The sequence below is a fragment of the Oreochromis aureus genome, linkage group 7 (assembly GCF_013358895.1).
Source record: "Oreochromis aureus strain Israel breed Guangdong linkage group 7, ZZ_aureus, whole genome shotgun sequence".
Lineage (NCBI taxonomy): Eukaryota > Metazoa > Chordata > Actinopteri > Cichliformes > Cichlidae > Oreochromis > Oreochromis aureus.
Genome location: NC_052948.1, coordinates 30,525,241 through 30,544,011, shown reverse-complemented (window position 1 = coordinate 30,544,011; position 18,771 = coordinate 30,525,241). Strand labels below are relative to the sequence as shown.

At 45.5% G+C, this 18,771-nt stretch overlaps 1 protein-coding gene across 2 annotated transcripts in view; it reads right to left on the bottom strand.

Moving 5' to 3' along the window:
- Window positions 1–3,411: 3,411 nt before the first annotated feature.
- The window catches only part of LOC116334146 (endophilin-B2-like), a 40,412-nt gene continuing 25,052 nt past the window's right edge, over window positions 3,412–18,771 (bottom strand). For both annotated transcript variants that reach the window (XM_031757483.2, XM_031757485.2), the window contains one exon: window positions 3,412–4,785. In XM_031757483.2, the coding sequence (XP_031613343.1) occupies window positions 4,678–4,785 (108 nt within the window). In that variant the 3' untranslated portion in view covers window positions 3,412–4,677. The remainder of the gene's footprint in view (window positions 4,786–18,771) is intronic.

Below are 18,771 nucleotides of genomic sequence, written 5' to 3'. Positions count from 1 at the left end.
AACCTAAACCAAACTACAAACCTAGATTGGGTTGTTGGTGACCTGTTTGTGTTGCACATCTGTTGGTACCCATGAATCTTTAGGATTACACCAACTGAATGTCATTTCTTAACTGACGTCCCAGAGGTCTCTCCATCACATTATTCACCATCCGAGGTTTTACTGTCTTGTTATTCTGCCTCTTCACTTTCTTTTCCTTTTCTGATAGTGAAGCTGTTTTTTGGGGTAGATTTGACACATTAGTTCTGATTGTGAATTTATCCCTTACACTATGAGATAACATAAACCAAACAACACAAACTATAATTTTTGTGATTTTGTTGGCGTTCATGTTGGAAATCAACTCTTCCACATGGGAAGGAAAATACCTCTAAAGGTGAATACTGCTGGACAACAAGCAGCATTGTTGTTATTTTACATTTATACATATCTTTCCTTAAATAAAGTGATCGTCTTGGCTCTGAAGCCAAAATCTTGCGTAACAGTTATTTTTACTGAAAGAGGGAAATAGAGCCTTTTACATTCAGTTTCATAGACGTGCTGTCCTTGTGCTAATGTTCACAGTAAAAAGACCTGTCATAGTTGTTAACCACCCAGTGATGACATGGATTTAGGCTATAGTTTAGGAGCTGTAGTGTAGGGGCTACACTCTTCTGACAATGGGGTTGTTTTGTGGAGTAGATTGGCCAAAGTTCCTCAAGTTGTTCAATCATCCGTTTTGATTGTGAATTAATCAGTTGGCCTAAACCTAACCATACATTACATTTTGGAAATCAATGCTATGATGTAATTATTGTGTAGCTGTAAGGTGTAGGAGCTACAGTGTAGCAAGGGTACAAGACTATGGTGCAAAATATATGGCGAAGGTGTAGCGTATGGGGCTCTAGCGATTTAATGCGGTACTATGTAATACATTATATGACCAGCTGAATAAAAAGTATTATTTAACAGTGCGGCTGAAGGAAAGCTTAATAAGAGTCTTAAGAGCTTAATAAGTATTGCTAGCAGTACCAGATGCTGCAGGTGATCGTTACTGAGGGGTTAAACACATGGTTTGGAGCGCAGAGCCAAAACCCTTTTTTCCTGGGGATTTTCGGTCAATAAGTTTTCTTTTCTTATGAACTAAAGCATATTTGACCTGATATTCAGGTGTCACAGAAACTACAGCAGGCACGTAGAAATATCCCAGTGTCAGTTTCATTGAGCGACTTTAAATTAGGTTTCTATTGTTATTCTATGGCGGCCATGAAAGCTCTGTGGGGATTCCCCTCGTGACAGTACACACAGGTCTGGTATGCATGTTTCACTGCTGATGCAACCCATGCACAAACACTTTTCATCATTTAGTGTAACTTACAGATTACAAACAAAGGGATGTGCAAGACTTCAGTTTCACAAGATGAGTCACCTCTTTTACCTTTTTATGTTAAGCTTTGTTGGCACATGCACTGCATACCAAGTAACTTTGCATATGAAACTCGCTGTCACAGCTGCTGGAGCAGTGTTGCCAGATTGACTGGTTTTTGTACCTGTAGGGCTGCTTTTGAGTTTAATTGGTAGGGTAAATATGATCCTGGCTAATCTGTGAAGAAAAAGTTCTGCTACTATTCAGAGATCTTCAGGATGTAAATGTCTAGGAATGGAGGGTTCACAAGCTTGTCAACACACATGATCTCTTCAGTGTATCCTGGGCCTGCTTGCTTTCTCATTTAGATGTGAGAGATCCTGAACAACCGAGCTCCACACCCTGCCTGTGCACCCGAAGCCAGACACCCTTCTGAGGAAGCTAATTTCCGCTGCTTGTATGCATGAAACTCATTCTTTCAGCTAGTTCCTAAAGTTGACAGGTACAGGTGAGCGTGGGAATGTAGATCAACAAGTACATCAACAGTTTCTCTTTCTCCTATATCAGACAGTGCATGCATCGCTGAACTAACATGTGTTTCGGTTTCCTGTTTCAAGGTCTCTGAATTTTACTGAATTCCCCCTCCAATACCTGATTAACAGATACACAACGCTCTAGGAACGGCACATGCTTAGGTGTTACAGTCACAGCCTACAGCACAAGTCAGTGAATGTTGTGAAATATTACACTTTTGTTTGCTTTGTTTTGTTTCTTTTAAATAACAATTCAAACTAGCAAATTATGTACACATTTAGTTTTTTAGAGGTGTGGTTTGCTCAAATCTTTCTCCAGAACTGGTGGAAAGAAGTTAGAGAAAGTGGAATATGCTAAGACTTCCAGCCTCTGTCTGCCTCTTGATACAGAAAAAAGGAAGTCATTTGTTATATTTAAGCCTCAGTAATCAAGTGATACAACACTTTAATGCAGGTTCTCTCTCAGTATGTTTCCATTATATTCATCCAACCCAAACACTGAGCTGTGCCACTAACACTTGAAGAACATGATTACACCCTGATGCAATCAGAGTGAAATCAGATGGATTCTACAGGAGAGCATTTATTTGATTAACTGACTTTTTTGCAGGTTTTAAACAGACCCTTTATTTATTCAGCCCAAAATTCCTACACACCTCAGAAAATGCTCATAGCGTGGATGTAAAATGTTGCATCACATGATTAAATAAACTGAAGTAACTGAAGAAAAATAATGAGCTGGTTCTTATCAGTGTCTTGTTTTCTTTTTTGAAGCTGGAATCCCCGTCATGAAGTTCTGCATTTAAAGATGAAAATGGGAACTTTTGAGCTTCCACGTGTGTGACACAGCTTTACAGCAAACTAGAAAGCCCTGCTGAGCAAATAGTAGATGATGTAATTCATCAAGCACAACAATATCCAGGAAAGCATCATTCTGCACCATTAAACCTTGTATTCTTAACAGGAAACCCGCTTAATTTGCTTAACTGTAAATTTAGTGGAAATTTGAGCTCCTGATTTTGTTTGTGAAGTTGTTTTATTAAACTTTTTTTTTCTTTCCCAGCATCAAGTAGGTGTAACACTACCAGAGTGCAAGTACGGACACCATATACCTGCATTTACTCTAATCCAGCTTTATTTAAAGCAGGAGGGCCTGTAAAGACAAACTGACAGGTTGGTCAGTGACTTAAGTTACCTTAAATGTTATTGTTGCAGGCTGCGGGCTAGCCTTAAACTGGACACTGAATTCATCTTTTTTTATTAACTGAAAAAAATAAAAACAAATATAGAAATCTGTGACTGTCCTTTATCTACCTCATCAGCTTGAGAAGTTATAATTGGTTGTATAGTATTGTTTAGTACTTCCAGTCCACTCGTACCTCATTAAAGTTACTGCACTTTTGTTTATACACACTCAAAACTTTCCAGTATTTGTTTCAAATTAAAAGCCCTAACAGCTGCAAGAAAATTATGTGGGGAAAAAATGTAGTTAGAGCTGATAAAATTGCAAAATTATGACTCACATTGTAATGATTATTGCATGGAATTTTTCTTTAATGGATCAAACAAGGCCTGGGTCTTTGAAGTTTTCACAGATGATAGAGTATTTGCCAGAACTGTGTAAGTTTCCACACAACAATAGACAAGTTTGCACAGTCAACAAACTGAGGGCTTCATTACACTCTGTGTACACATTACTGCAATAAGAGGAAATCTAAGTAACAGGCCACATCAACATAACCTGACTCGTACAGTCACAGGTTTCTTTCTGATAATCATCAGTATTACTAGAAATGAGTCAAACAGGCAGTTTTGCATAAGTTTTTTCACACAGCCACAGATCAGGAGACGGGAAGCCAGCTGCAGTTTGGACTCTGCGTATAACAGAGGGGACCGTCACACTGATTTCTCTGGTCTCATAAAAATAAAAATACCGTAGCTGTGCAGGTATTTCCAGAATTAGGTTCAATCTCTTTAAATGGCAGGGCACCTACAGAGACCATCATGAAAACCCTCAGACTCACATCCACACGGTCGACATAAGCACGCTGTTCCACGAAGCCAGACGAGGTTCCTCTCCTGTGTACTAAAAACACTGGTGCCTAACAAAGAGGCTTTTGCTTTCATCTGAAATCAAAAGTCACCATGACTGGCTTTTGTTACTCAACAAATGCTGTGTGGAGATTAACGCATTCACTAAAAGATCAGTTATCACGGATGATGAGTCATGAGAACATCTGGTGTAAATAAAATCTGTGTCAAAACGACGTGTAGGCTCATTTTAGTCTTTCAGCACACCTTTTCTTTTCTTTGTGCTCCTCCATAAAAGTCCAAATTTAAATGAATCCACTTTTTTCTTCTTTTTTGAGTTTAATAAACTGAAAAATGTAATAAAATAACTGTATCATCATTGCCATTCTGTGCAGTTATTTGTATCAAAAGACCGTCCAAGAACATCTGAGCTCTGGGGAATTTATTAGCCTGTTAATTGTCACTTAGCAGATACAGTCTATGGATAGAGCTTGCTAACCAAGTTCTCCACTATCTCACCTTGATAAATCTTCATATTGTTTTATCCAGGTGGTTAAAGATACCTGCACAGCATTTTTGAAACAGCCCTGGGTTATTAGCATAGAAGTCAGTGCAGGGGTTCCCTCTGTGAGCTGAACCGATACACAAGGAGCACAAACTGGGGCCAACAGCAGGTCTACCCAGTCCACATGTGTGACGGCGGATAGAGGTTTTTGCAGAGGTGTGTGTGTGTGTGTGTGTGTGTGTGTGTGTGTGTTGCTTGGTCCATTAGCTCAGCAGTTCTAGGTAGGTGACGGGTACTTTGCCCTTTTCGTTTCCTCGCTCTCCGATCAGCCAGTCGGGGTCCATTCCTGGTACGGTGTAGACGGTAATGAGCTGAGAGAGAGAGAGAGAGAGAGAGAGAGAGAGAGAGAGAGAGAGAGAGAAATATATATATATCAACACACACATACAGGTTACAGTGAGCAATGTTACGTTACGAGGAAAGAAAATCATTGCTTATGATGTAGCATAACTGCATCCCGTCGCTGCTCGGGCTCACGTTCTTCATGCCAGCCCATTATCAGGAATTTCCCTGTCTTCCTCTCTGTGTTATCATCTTCAAACACTTCCTCCAATTAGCACCTGTGCCAGCATTTCTAAAGGTCTGCTAAGGGAAACCCATGTGTGAACAAAAGGGGGCAAACTGAAAACAGCATTGCATAATTATTGTACCACAACAAAGGAGGGCATCGATGCTTTTTCATACCTGCTGCTCAGCGTTTGGCTTTTTGTCAGACTCTGGGACCACGGTGATTTTTGTGAAGCCACTTTTCTCATTGTCAGGTTTTAAAAGTTGTGATTTTGATTTTTGTGAAGGAGACGCTCTCATGACTCATCGAGTGACATCACTGAGAGGCCAGTCTGTAGCATACAGTCTGTTGGATCGCTTGGAAACCTGGCTGGTACCAGATACTACCACCTAATGAAAAACCCTTAAAAATTAGCCAATCTGTGCCGAGCTTAACCGAGTAGGATGCCACTTTTATGTTTATGTGTGTTTTATTACCAAATTTTCCTAATTTGACTTTTTAAAAGTCTTACATTGAGAACAGCTCAGATGATTGCAAGTGTTCATAATTTTTTCATGAGTTGCGTATGTAGTCACTGAAAATCTCTTTTCCTCTCCACAAGGTGTTAAATGGAAGCTTGAATGTTTATGAGTTTATAGTTGAGTTAAACTCAAAGGGAAGCTGACACATCCTACCACAAGTCTAAAGTATTAGCCAACTCTGACCGAGGCCAGGCAAGTGCTAGAAAACTACTTTAAATACATGAATCACACTTTTTGTTTTCCACACATGCTGATATTATAGATAATGTTTTGTGACCTGTAAGAGAATATGTTGTCAAGTCTTCCCACACAAACATACAGTACAACATTGCATGAGGAGAGGAATTGAGGCTGAACTTCTCTCTGGAAAATAAACTGGATGACAGGATAAACTTAACTCCCTGCAGATAACATCCAGCTGTTACTGATTCAGTTGTCATCTGGGATGTCAATTTTGTTGTGGTATTGTTTTGTGGTTTTAATCTTATTTAGGGCAGCAGCTAGGCCAGAAAAATGTTCAACATCCAGCAGTGTGAAGGTGGGGGCCGATGGTGACTACTAGTCCTCACCTCCTTTACTTGTAATGATCAAAGTGGACCTCTCCGTGTTTATGGGTCACTGTTACTAATCTGTGCTATTTAAGGACATTAAACTTTTAGAAAAATGCACTGGTCAAGTTCAGGATATTCTGCTTTTATAGTTTTGTCCAAATTCTCCACATGTGACGAGTGTCAAAAGTCCCCCAATCCGAGACAATGTCGTGTCCATGACTGTTATTATACTCTATTAAAGTATTCTGAATGCACAGTCACTTTCATAATTGCATTTTCTATGTATGTATGGAAGGATTCATTCCTAGTTTTATATTGATTCTACCATTTGACATGAAAGGTATACCTGTCCACTGACTGAATTTAATTATTCATTTTTAAAAGGGAGCTGCAAGACGTTTTAAATGGGGGTCCTCTGGATGTTGAAAAATTGTTTTCACTTATTCAAATTATTTCATCAGCTTTAAAACTATTCACATTTGGGGTTTTTTGTTTTTTTGTTATATATTATACATGAAGCATAATATAAAAGATTCAAAATAAAATCATGTCAGTCAAACATAATTTATAATAAATAGTCTTGCTGCCTGACATGTCTGAGGTAAACTGAGCACCAAATTAGAGAAGAAAGGTGATTTAATTGTCTTTGAACGTAGCTTGGTTTCTGGTGCCAAACGGGCTGGTCTGAGAACATCTGCTGATCTGATGAGATTTTACCACCACACCATCTCTATTGTTTAAGTGTCTTTAAGCTGACAGCAAGGCCGAAAAGCACATCCAACCTTGAAGCGGATGGTCTACAGCAGCAGAAAACCACACCGGTGCCACTCCTGTCAGCTGAGGCAACCGTACCCAAACACGACCATAAACAGCATGAAAGCATTGATCCATCCTGCCTCGAGTCAACTGTTCAGGCAGCTGCTGTTGGTGTAATAGTGTTTGGGTCCTTTGGTACATGTGTTTCATGTGTTTCCAGCACCTTGTGTAATCTATTCCATAAAGAATAAAGGCATAGCGCAAGCAAAGGGCCCAAAGCCGGTACAACCAAGTGAGTGTATGTGTGGGATGTAATAACAGGACGTGCTACTTGAAGTAAAACCGATTAGTTAAAACAAATCATACTACATGCTACAAAACAAGTCTGTTTCTTATCATGATCGAGCCAATATTCATGTCACAATGTTCAATTCATCCATCCATCCATCCATCTTCATCCGCTTTATCCGAGGCCGGGTCGCGGGGGCAGCAGCCTAAGCAGAGAAGCCCAGACCTCCCTCTCCCCAGCCACCTCCTCCAGCTTATCCGGGGGAATACCAAGGCGTTCCCAGGCCAGCCGAGAGATATAATCTCTCCAGCGTGTCCTGGGTCTGCCCCGGGGCCTCCTCCCGGTGGGACATGCCCGGAACACCTCACCCAGGAGGCGCCCAGGAGGCATCCTTGTCAGATGCCCGAACCACCTCAACTGGCTCCTTTCGATGCGGAGGAGCAGCGGCTCTACTCTGAGCCCCTCCCGGATGGCCGAACTTCTCACCCTATCTCTAAGGGAGAGGCCAGCCACCCTTCGGAGGAAGCTCATTTCTGCCGCTTGTATCCGCGATCTCGTTCTTTCGGTCACTACCCACAGCTCGTGGCCATAGGTGAGGGTAGGGACGTAGATCGACCGGTAAATTGAGAGCTTCGCTTTTACACTCAGCTCCCTCTTCACCACGACGGACCGGTGCAGCGTCCGCATCACTGCAGCCGCAGCACCAATCCGTCTGTCGATCTCCGGCTCCCTTCTCCCATCACTCGCGAACAAGACCCCGAGATACTTGAACTCCTCCACTTGGGGCAGGAACTCATCCCCGACCCGGGTGGGCACTCCACCCTTTTCCGGCTGAGAACCATGGCCTCAGATTTGGAGGTGCTGATCCTCATTCCCGCTGCTTCACACTCGGCTGCGAACCGCTCCAGTGCGAGCTGGAGGCCTTCACCTGATGAAGCCAACAGAACCACATCATCCGCATAAAAAGCAGAGATGAGATTCTGAGGCCACCGAGCGAAAGCCCTCCGCCACTTGGCTGCGCCTAGAAATCCTGTCCATAAAAATTATGAACAGAACCGGTGACAAAGGGCAGCCCTGGCGGAGCCCATCACCCACCGGAAAGCGAGTCCGACTTATTGCCGGCAATGCGAACCAAACTCTTGCAACGGTTGTATAGGGATCGAATGGCCCGTAGCAATGGGCCAGACACCCAATACTCCCGCAACACCTCCCACAGGACACCCCGAGGGACACGGTCGAATGCCTTCTCCAAGTCCACAAAACACATGTAGACTGGTTGGGCAAACTCCCATGCACCCTCAAGTATCCTTGAGAGGATAAAGAGCTGGTCCAGTGTTCCGCGACCAGGACGAAAACCACATTGTTCCTCCTGTATCCGAGGTTCGACTAGCGGACGAACTCTCCTTTCCAGCACCCTGGCATAGACTTTCCCAGGGAGGCTGAGGTGTGATCCCCTGTAGTTGGAACACACCCTCCGGTCTCCCTTCTTAAAGATGGGGACCACCACCCGGTCTGCCAGTCCAGGGTACTGCCCCTGATCTCCACGCAACATTGTAGAGGCGTGTCAACCAGGACAGCCCTACAACATCCAGAGGCTTCAGGAACTCGGGCGGACCTCATCAACACCAGGGCTCTGCCACCAAGGAGTTGTTTAACTGCCTCAGTGACCTCGCCCCGAAATTGGCGGGTCATTCCCTCATCCCCAGACTCTGCTTCCGCCTCGGAAGACGTGTCAGTGGGATTAAGGAGGTCCTCAGTATTCCTTCCACCGCCTGACAATTTTCTCAGTCGACGTCAGTAGCGCTCCGCCAGCACTATACACAGTGCAGGTAGAGCACCGCTTTCCCCTCCTGAGACGCCTGACGGTTTGCCAGAATCTCTTGAGGCAGTCCGAAAGTCTTTTTCCATGGCCTCTCCGAACTCCTCCCACACCCGAGTTTTTGCTTCAGCCACTGCCCGAGCCGCATTCCGCTTGGCCTGTCGATACCTGTCGGCTGCCTCCGGAGTCCCACAGGCTAACCAAGCCCGATAGGACTCCTTCTTCAGCTTGGTGGCTCCCTTCACCTCTGGTGTCCACCATTTGGTTCGGGATTACCACCACGGCAGGCACCAACCACCTTGCGGCCGCAGCTCAATGCAGCAGCCGGCGATGGAGACGCTGAACATGGTCCATTCGGACTCAATGTCCCCAGTCTCCCTCGGAATGCTGTTGAAGCTCTGCCGGAGGTGTGAGTTGAAGATCTCGCAGACTGGGGCCTCTGCTAGACGTTCCCAGCACACCCTCACTACGCGTTTAGGTGCACCGGGTCTGTCCAGCGTCCTCCCCCGCCACCTGATCCAACTCACCACCAGGTGGTGATCAGTTGACAGCTCAGCCCCTCTCTTACCCAGTGTCCAGAACATATGGTCGCAGGTCTGGTGATACGATTACAAAATCGATCATCGACCTGCGGCCTAGAGCCGCCCTGGTGCCACGTGCACTTATGGACACTCTTATGTTCGAACAAGGTGTTCGTTATGGCCAAACTGTGATTTGCACAGAAGTCCAATAACAAAACACCGCTCGGATTCAGATCAGGGAGGCCGTTCCTCCCAATCACGCCCCTCCAGGTCTCGCTGTTGTTACCCACGTGAGCATTGAAGTCTCCCAGCAGGACAACAGAGTCTCCCGGTGGGGCACCTTCCAGCACCCCGAGGGACTCTAAGAAGGCTGGGTACTCTGAACTGCCACTCGGGCGCATAAGCGCAGATGACAGTCAGGACCCTTTCCCGACCCTAAGGCGCAGGGAACAAACCCTCTCATCCATCGGGAAAAACCCCAGCGTGCCGGCAGCAAGCCGAGGGATATTAGAATACCCACCCCAGCCCGCCGCCTCTCACCAGGGGCAACTCCAGACTGAGACAGAGTCCAGCCCCTCTCTAGGAGACTGGTTCCCGAGCCCAAGCCATGCGAGAGGTGAGCCCGACTATATCTAGCCGGTACCTCTCAACCTCACGCACTAACTCAGGCTCCTTCCCCACCAGAGAGGTGACATTCCATGTCCCTATTGCCAGTCTTGGCAGCCGGCGATCAGTCCGCCAGGGCCTCTGCTCTTGGCCACCGCCCAGCACACAATGCACCCGACCCCTATGGCGCCTCCTGCGGGTGGTGGGCCTGCGGGAGGATGGGCCCATGTCTCCTCTTCGGGCTGTGCCCGGCCGGGCCCCATGGACTAAGGCCCGGCCACCAGGCGCCGCTCGCCCTCGGGCACCCTCCCGGGCCTGGCTCCAGGGCGGGCCCCGGTAACCCTATCCCGGGCAGGGTAAACTGTTCCCTCGATGTTTTCTTCATAAGGGTCTTCTGAATCGCTCTTTGTCTGGTCCCTCACCCAGGACCAATTTGCCATGGGAGACCCTACCAGGGGGAAAAAGCCCCCAGACAACATAGCCCCTGGGATCCCTGGGACACACAAACCCCTCCACCACGATAAGGTAGCGATTCACGAAGAGGTTCAATTCAATTTTTACTTATACAGTGCCAAATCACAACAACAGTTTCCTCCATGCACTTTACACTGTAAGGGAAGGACCCTACAATATTACAAAGAAAACAGAAAACCCCAACAATCAGACGACCCCCTCTGAGCAAGCGCTTTGGTGACAGTGGGAAGGAAAAACAGAAAACCAGAACCAGGCTCAGGGAGGTTTCATGTTGTTTCTTGCCACGTTTCACCTCAGGGACTTTGTGAAGCTTCAGTTTACCATCTGTAACTCAGTATCTCTGCTGAGATGTGGATTTAAATGTCAAAATGACAGGATTAAGAAGACAATGAAAGATAAGTCAGAATACTTGGTGGAGTTTAGTGTTACAAAGGTCCAGGTTAGTTTTCCTTTGTGTGGTCTTCCATGTTTTTTCCATCATTATCCTTCTAGTTAATTTTCTTCCCTGCTGAGTTTCTTTAGAAATGTACCAGTGTTATTCATTATCGTATTTAATTTAAGTGTACATAAATGCAAGTCAAGCTGTGACTAACGGGAAAAGACTGGACAAACATCCTGAATCAAGATCAAGAAACTAAGAACCGGAACAAAAACTCAGAACATTAAACATTAACATAACCAGACCTTGAAACCAAAACCCTGAAATCCAGTGGAACTGAATAATAAATGAAAACTTTTAAGATAAGATAAGATAAGATGACCTTTATTAGTCCCACAGGTGGGAAATTTGTTTTGTTACAGCAAAGTGCAAAGTTATGTAGCAGAAATTAGAAAACACTGGAAAGCAATAAAATACAATAAAATAAAATAAAATAAAATACCATATACAATAGAATAAAATAGAAATACAAATACTATATACAACTGAGTAGGAAAATACAAAAACACAACTTCGTCAGAAGAAGAATTGCACATATAGCAGTCTTATTGCACATGTGTGGGTTTGTGTGTTTGATCAGCTGCAAAAGTCTTTATTGTGGAGTCTGACAGCAGTGGGGAGGAAAGACCTGCGAAATCTCTCCATCCCACACCGTGGGTGCCGCAGCCTGCTACTGAAGGAGCTGCTCAGTGCTGTCACAGTCTCCTGCATGGGGTGGGAGATGTTGTCCAACAGGGATGACAGCTTAGCCGCCATTCTCCTGTCACTCACCACCTCCACTGGGTCCAGAGGGCATCCTAGAACAGAGCTGGCCCTTTGGATCAGCCTGTTCAGTCTCTTCCTGTCCCCAGCAGAGATGCTGCTGCCCCAGCAGACCACACCATAGAAGATGGCTGAGGCCACCACAGAGTCATAGAAGGTCTTCAGGAGTGGGCCCTCCACTCCAAATGACCTGAGTCTCCGCAGCAGGTACAGCCTGCTCCGCCCTTTCCTGTAGAGAGCGTCTGAGTTATGAGTCCAGTCCAGTTTGTTGTTCAGATGAACACCAAGGTACCTGTAGCTGTCCACAGTCTCAATGTCCATACCTTGGATGTTCAGTGGTTGTAGTGGAGGATGCTTGTGCCTGCAGAAGTCTACCACCAGCTCCTTGGTTTTACTGGCATTGATCTGGAGGTAGTTCAGCTGGCACCAGTCCACAAAGTCTTGAGTCAGTCCTCTGTACTCCTTGTCGTCCCCATCAGTGATGAGGCCGACTATTGCAGAGTCATCAGAGAACTTCTGCAGGAAGCACTGGGTGGAGTTGTGGGAGAAGTCTGCAGTGTAGATGGTGAAGAGGAACGGAGCCAGAACCGTTCCCTGTGGGGCCCCCGTACTGCAGACGACCCTGTCCGACACACAGCCCTGAGTCCTCACATACTGTGGTCGGTCGGTGAGGTAGTCCAAAATCCAGGTAGTGAGGTGATGGTCCACTCCAGAGTTCTCCAGCTTGTCCTTCAGAACCGAGGGAAGAATAGTGTTGAAGGCACTGGAGAAATCAAAGAACATCAGCAGCCGTAGCTTGTGCTCCCAGCGGTCTCCAGGTGAGCGAGGGAACGATGTAGGAGGTGAATGACGGCATCATCCACTCCAATGCCAGGCTGGTAGGCAAACTGAAGTGGGTCCAGTGATGAGCTCACCAGGCGCCGAAGCTGAGCCAGGACCAGCCGCTCCAGGGTCTTCATCAGGTGGGATGTCAGAGCCACCGGCCTGTAGCTGTTGAGGTCCTTGGGGCGTGAAGTCTTTGGCACTGGTACAACACAGGAGGTTTTCCAGAGTTGTGGGACTCTTCCCAGCCTCAGGCTCAGGTTGAGGTTGAAGAGGTGCTCGATCACCCCACACAGTTGGTCCGCGCAGGACCTGACGATCCTTGAACTGATGCCATCTGGGCCCGCTGCCTTCTTGCCATTAATCCTCCGCAGTTCCCTCCTAACCTGGGTGGTTGAGAGAGACAGGCTGGAGCCTTGTGTTGATTGTGTATTGGATGCTGTTGTTGGGGGTGGGGAGGAGTGAGCAGGGTGAATAGAGGAGGTGTGAAGTGTCTGAGGTGTCAGAGGTGGAACAGCAGCAGTGGGGGTGGGTGAGTCTGCAGCCGATGTTGGAGACTGCCTCATGGATGAATCAAACCTATTAAAGAAATGATTCAGTTCATTTGCCCACCTCCACCATTTGCCCAGGCAGAGAGTTCTGATGTTTGTGGCCTGAGATGGTTCTGAGGCCTCTCCAGATTTCACCAACGTTATTTTGCTGAAGCTGGTTCTCCATCTTCTGCCTGTAGCTGTCCTTCCCATTCCTTATCAGTCCCCTCAGCTCTCTCTGCACCCTTTTCAACTCCTCCTTGTCTCTGGATTTGAAGGCCCTCCTCTTCTGCTTGAGGACAGCTTTAATTTCTGGGGTAATCCAAGGTTTGTTGTTGGAGAAACACCGCACAGTCCTGGTAGGTACGGTGTTATCCACACAGAAATTAATATAGTCAGTAATGCATGTAGTAAGGCTGTCAATGTCATCTCCGAGGTCGTCACAGATCACCTCCCACACGGTCGACTCAAAACAATCCTTAAGAGCCTCCTCGCTCTCCTCCGACCATCTCTGTACTGTGCGGGTGGCTGGTGGCTCCCTGCGCACTAAGGGCTCATACACAGGGACAAGGTGCACCAGGTTGTGATCAGATCTGCCCAGGGGAGGGAGAGGTGATGAACTGTATGCCTCTTCTGCATTGGCATACAGTAAGTCCAGTGTTTTATTGTCTCTGGTTGGGCAGGTCACATACTGGGTGAAGGTGGGCAGTGTGGAGTCCAGTGAGGCATGATTGAAGTCCCCTGATATTATGAGAAGGGCTCTCGGAGATTGTGTTTGCAGTCTGCTGACCACTGAGTGGAGAGTGTCACAGGCTGCATCCGCGTTGGCCGAGGGGGGGGACATATCGCGATAACATGCGAGAATTCCCGGGGCAGGTAGTACGGACGCATGCTAACGGCTAACAGCTCAATGTCTCTGCTGCAGAGTTGTTCTTTTACACTTATGTGGCCGGGGTTACACCATCTGTCATTCACAAACACTGTCAGTCCTCCTTCCTTTCCTCTTACCGCTCTCTCTCATCCTGTCCGCTCACAGCATCTGGAATCCCGGTAGTGTCACGCTCGTGTCCAGAGTTAGCGGTGTTAGCCACGACTCCGTTAGCATCATGATCAGTAGCGGTTTTTGATACGGCCGACACGGGCGGTTGCCCGGGGCGGCATCGTGGTGGGGGGCAGCATCACGGGCATTGGCAAAAAAAAAAAAAAAAAAAATTGCTTGTACTCATGCTGCCCCGACATCAGCCAGCGCATATTGGGAATGGCATAGGCACCGATCGGTTTTCTATCACCCATTTGCTGGGAGTAAGGGCGCCCTCCATTTGCGAGGTGCACCTGCTGCTTGCGGCACAGGGAGAAGAGGGCGGGGCGGCGGGGGATTCTCTGGCTGCCTGGAGCAGCATCTAATAACCAACTCGCAAAATAAAAGAAAATAAAAACAAACCAACAAACACGAAAACACGAAAACACCAGACATCATGATACAGACTTATAATTTGCACCGATGTTTTTTAGAATTTCTACGTGCAAGTGCGAGAGCGCAGAGGGAGTGTTCGCCCAGGGCGCCAAACAGGCTAGGACCGCCACTGATCATGATGCTACATTGCTGGTACTCCCTCTGTGACCAGGTTAGTGATGTGAGCTCATCCATCTTATTGGGCAAAGATCTTACGTTTCCAATAATTACAGAAGGAAGAGATGGTCGATAACGTCTTCTTCTCGGGCGACGGCGCTCCTTCCCAGCACGACACCCCCGTCTTTTCTTCCTCAGCTCGCTTGGAATGTCGAGTCTGTCTGCCGGCAGTACCGCTGTGGGACGCATCACTAACAGCTGATCCTTACTGTAAACAAAGGATCCCTGCTCTGGGTCCCCAGACACGGGTGAAAAAAGTAGAAAAAAACTAAGAAAAATGACCAGAACTAGCACAAAACGGTAGAACATGGTTGAGTCTAATTACTAATACGTTAGTTATAAAAATTACAAGAAGAAAAAAGATAAGAAAGAAAGAAACTCAGAATGAGCAGAGCTGCTGTAACAGGCTGCCGCACACGGGGGCGCCGGAAGAATTAATTGAAACAACTGAACAAAAAAAGACAAAACAAATGCACTTCTACATCACCTGCAACTCATCAGTGAACAGCAACGTTTTGGCCAAAGGTGGAAGATCGAGGCCGATTTTTTAAAGGTGCACCAGGAGGCCCACACATCCATTTGCAAACAGACGATCTCCGTTTTTGGGGGGTTTCTCCAAAAGTTGTCATTGTGACATTTGAATCCACTTCTCAGCAGAGATACTGAGTCACAGACGGTAAACCGAAGCTTCACAAAGTCCCTGAGCTGAAACGTGGCAAGAAGCAACATGAAATGAATTTTCATTCAAGCTAGAAGTCAGACAGATGGAGGGAGATGAAGCAGCTCCACCGTTGACCTTCATCAAAGATCTGTCACTTGATATTTTTAAGTTGTCATGCTCAAGCCAGAGCAAGAGCGAGATTAAAAATCCACTGCTTCACTTTTAGGTCAGGATGTTTCGACTTTATCGACCGCCGGTCCTGTGAAACTGCGTGCAGTGAGGTGGCTGTAATCGGAATGCATCATTTTATTCAACAAAATGTTGGAAGATGAAAATGTTGAAGGTGATGAACATAAAACTGGTAACAAAACATTTATTTTTGACAAATATTCTTGTATAAAATCTCCTGATTTACCAGATGCCAAGCAGTAACGTCCAGTGTAATTAGCTTCAGCCTGCATCCTCTTGGTCAATACTGTCTCTTCTTTTCATTTAGTTTGGTTAAATGATTTATTTTATGATGATTGTTGTTGTTGCCACTTAAAAAAATGCATAAATGATGGACTATTCTGTGGGTCTATGGACTAGTCTGACCCACATAATTGCTTTATGTGGATCAGACTGTCCATGGAAATGCTCGGTGAGATCTAATTAGAGCTGCTGCAGTCCTGTTTCGGGTAATGTTCAGCAGCTACTGATGTTCTCATCTCATCCCACAGACTTGCTCAGGTGTTCCTCACTACATGGAGCATTGTAGCAACCAACACATGCCTCAGGCCAGTGCCAAGAAAGATTTTATATATCGTCCTGTAATCATTTTTTCCACACTATAATCTAGCTGAACTGTTTTTAGTCATACTTCAGCCAAAACTGCCATAACAGACAGAAAATTAACTAGTAACTAGATCGGATCCTCCCTGGATGTTGAGGCGATCAGCAAGACTTCACAGTGGAAAGAGCAGGCATCAGCAGGACTACCAACACTTCCAGCATCTCACACAAGCTTTCACCTTCACTCTCTCCACAAACACACTTAAACCATACAAAGAAAAAAAACAGCCAGTACTTTAACCTGGATGCTTAAAACTGCAATTTTCAGTCTTAATATGAGGCTTGATCAGCTCCTACACAGACAGACTCGCTATTCTGAGTCTTTTAGCTTTAATCGCGTGAAAACACCAACCACCTACCCCCTGGAGTTTTTAACCCTTTGACACAATCACCCTTTTCTCTCATCTTTTTGGACATTTTACACTTCCATCATAGATCTACACCATAAGTATGCCAAACCAAAAACCCTTTCATAATTAAAGCTGCAGCTTGCCGTGCAACTCACTACAAACACATCGGGCTCATGCACCCCACAGTCCCACACTTTCCTTGTTACCCACAGCCTCTCACAAAAACACGCAAATTTCTTCCATTTCTTTATTTGAATCCATGAAAAATGCCAAAGAAACACAGTTACAAAGATTAAAAAATGTTTTTAATCAACAGCTATCAGCTGAAAACCTGGCATCTCTCAGCATGGTGTGCAGGGTGTCCTTAAAAAATTTTGAGGAAACTGGAAAAGTGGAGGACAAAAGCACTTTTCTATGCTACCTGAGCATTCAAAGCCCTTTAAACAACATATCTCATTCGCCCATTCACAGACGCAGTTTTTTTCTACGATTAAGTGCTTTCTTTTTAGCATTCACACTCGGATGGATTCACCAGAATGTAACTTGGGGTTAGTATCCTGTCCAGAGATCAAAAAAGCAACTTTCTGATTACTAAATGACCCACCCTACGTCCTGAGCTACATAGAGGATTCTGAGGATCATAGATAAGAGGAAAATAAGTTAACTGGCAGCCCTAAAAAAGCTATGTACAGCAGACGAACAGTATCTGAAAGTTATGTCCTTAAGAAACAGGAAAAATCCAGCAAAGACCTGAATCAGGACTGGAGAGGCACATCTGGACTTTCAGCTGATCCATCTATCATGCTCTTATCTATTACCTTATCAGGGTTTGGGTTGCAGGGGCAGCAGTTTAAGCAGGCCAGCGCTTTCAGCAAATCATTCCCAATCATTAAAGAATACATAGAATTAAAGCAAAGATATGTATGTACATGTTGGCTCAAGACTTTTGCACAGTAAACAGGATGCATCATAGACTCTGCATGGATTCAATGCAAAAGCATAAACTGAGCTTCAGTCTTCGGTCTCGCTACCCTGTTATTTCCTTCCCATAATAATGACCTCGTCATCCTTGTGTGTATCAGCACAGTAAACCCAACCCATCTTCAGTGGTTCAAATTTTTTTGCCTTCCCATACTCATTCTGCGGCTTCTCTAGCCCACCACATGTCTGAATACCGAACAAAGCACATCAAATTCTTGGAAAACTATGAGGATGTTTGCAGCATAAAAAATGATTTAACACAGGAGCTGAAGCTTTGTTGGTGATACCCAGCTCTTCCACTTTAAGCTTCAGAGGATGCATGTGTGTGTCTCCAAAAGCCACACAGTTGGGTGTCTTCCACAGCTGCATGAAATATTTACAGAATTCTTCCAGACACATGCTCGGAAGATCTAGATTTAAAAGCTCTGTATCTGTTTTTAATCATCTACAATTGTAGAGTCGTGTTCTCTTGGCTCCTTGTGTCACATAAATCAAGTCAATACATGCGGTGGAAAGCACAAATCTCCCCCACTCGCCACTTTTCCCACCTCCTGAAAATATAAAATCACATTGAAAAGCCGCATTTAATCACATATATATTTTTTTTAGTTCACCATTCTTTCTCATCGAGACACAAAGTCTCATTTTCAAGAGTGACCAGTTTTAAATATCCATACAAAACTGCAGCATGTTAAAACATACTATAGTCAATTACATATTCATCATATTCTTCTTATTATTGGAGATTAAGGATCGGAATTTCAGGAGCGGGACCACGCCTCCAAACATGCTCCTTCCGGTTCTCATCTATATAAGTTCCCCAGTCCTACAAGCTGTTCATTCTCGTTTACGTGCCCCACCGTCCCTCCACTTTTCAATTCTTTAACTTCTTCCTTTCTATTTAGTACATGGGGATCCGCCAGGCCTGGGAACCGCCGCCAGTCCCCTTCGAGACCTTCCCCAAACTACAGCTCAATTCATATCCAAGCCATTTGCCTTTATCTACTAAAAGACTGTCAAACAAAATGAGGGCCCAGCTAGTGAAATTTAGTCTTTGTCAAATTGCAGAGCTGGTGCGGTAGAGGTATTCCTAAGTACTCGATGACTTGTTGCTGTGGCCACTGAAAAGTTTGGCAAACAGAGGTCGAGATTATGAGCTGATGTGCTGCATCCTGCTTGTGGTCAAGCACACACACGAGTGTAGTAATACTGAGGGAAGACTGTGGTTTAGAAAAAACCCTGAGGA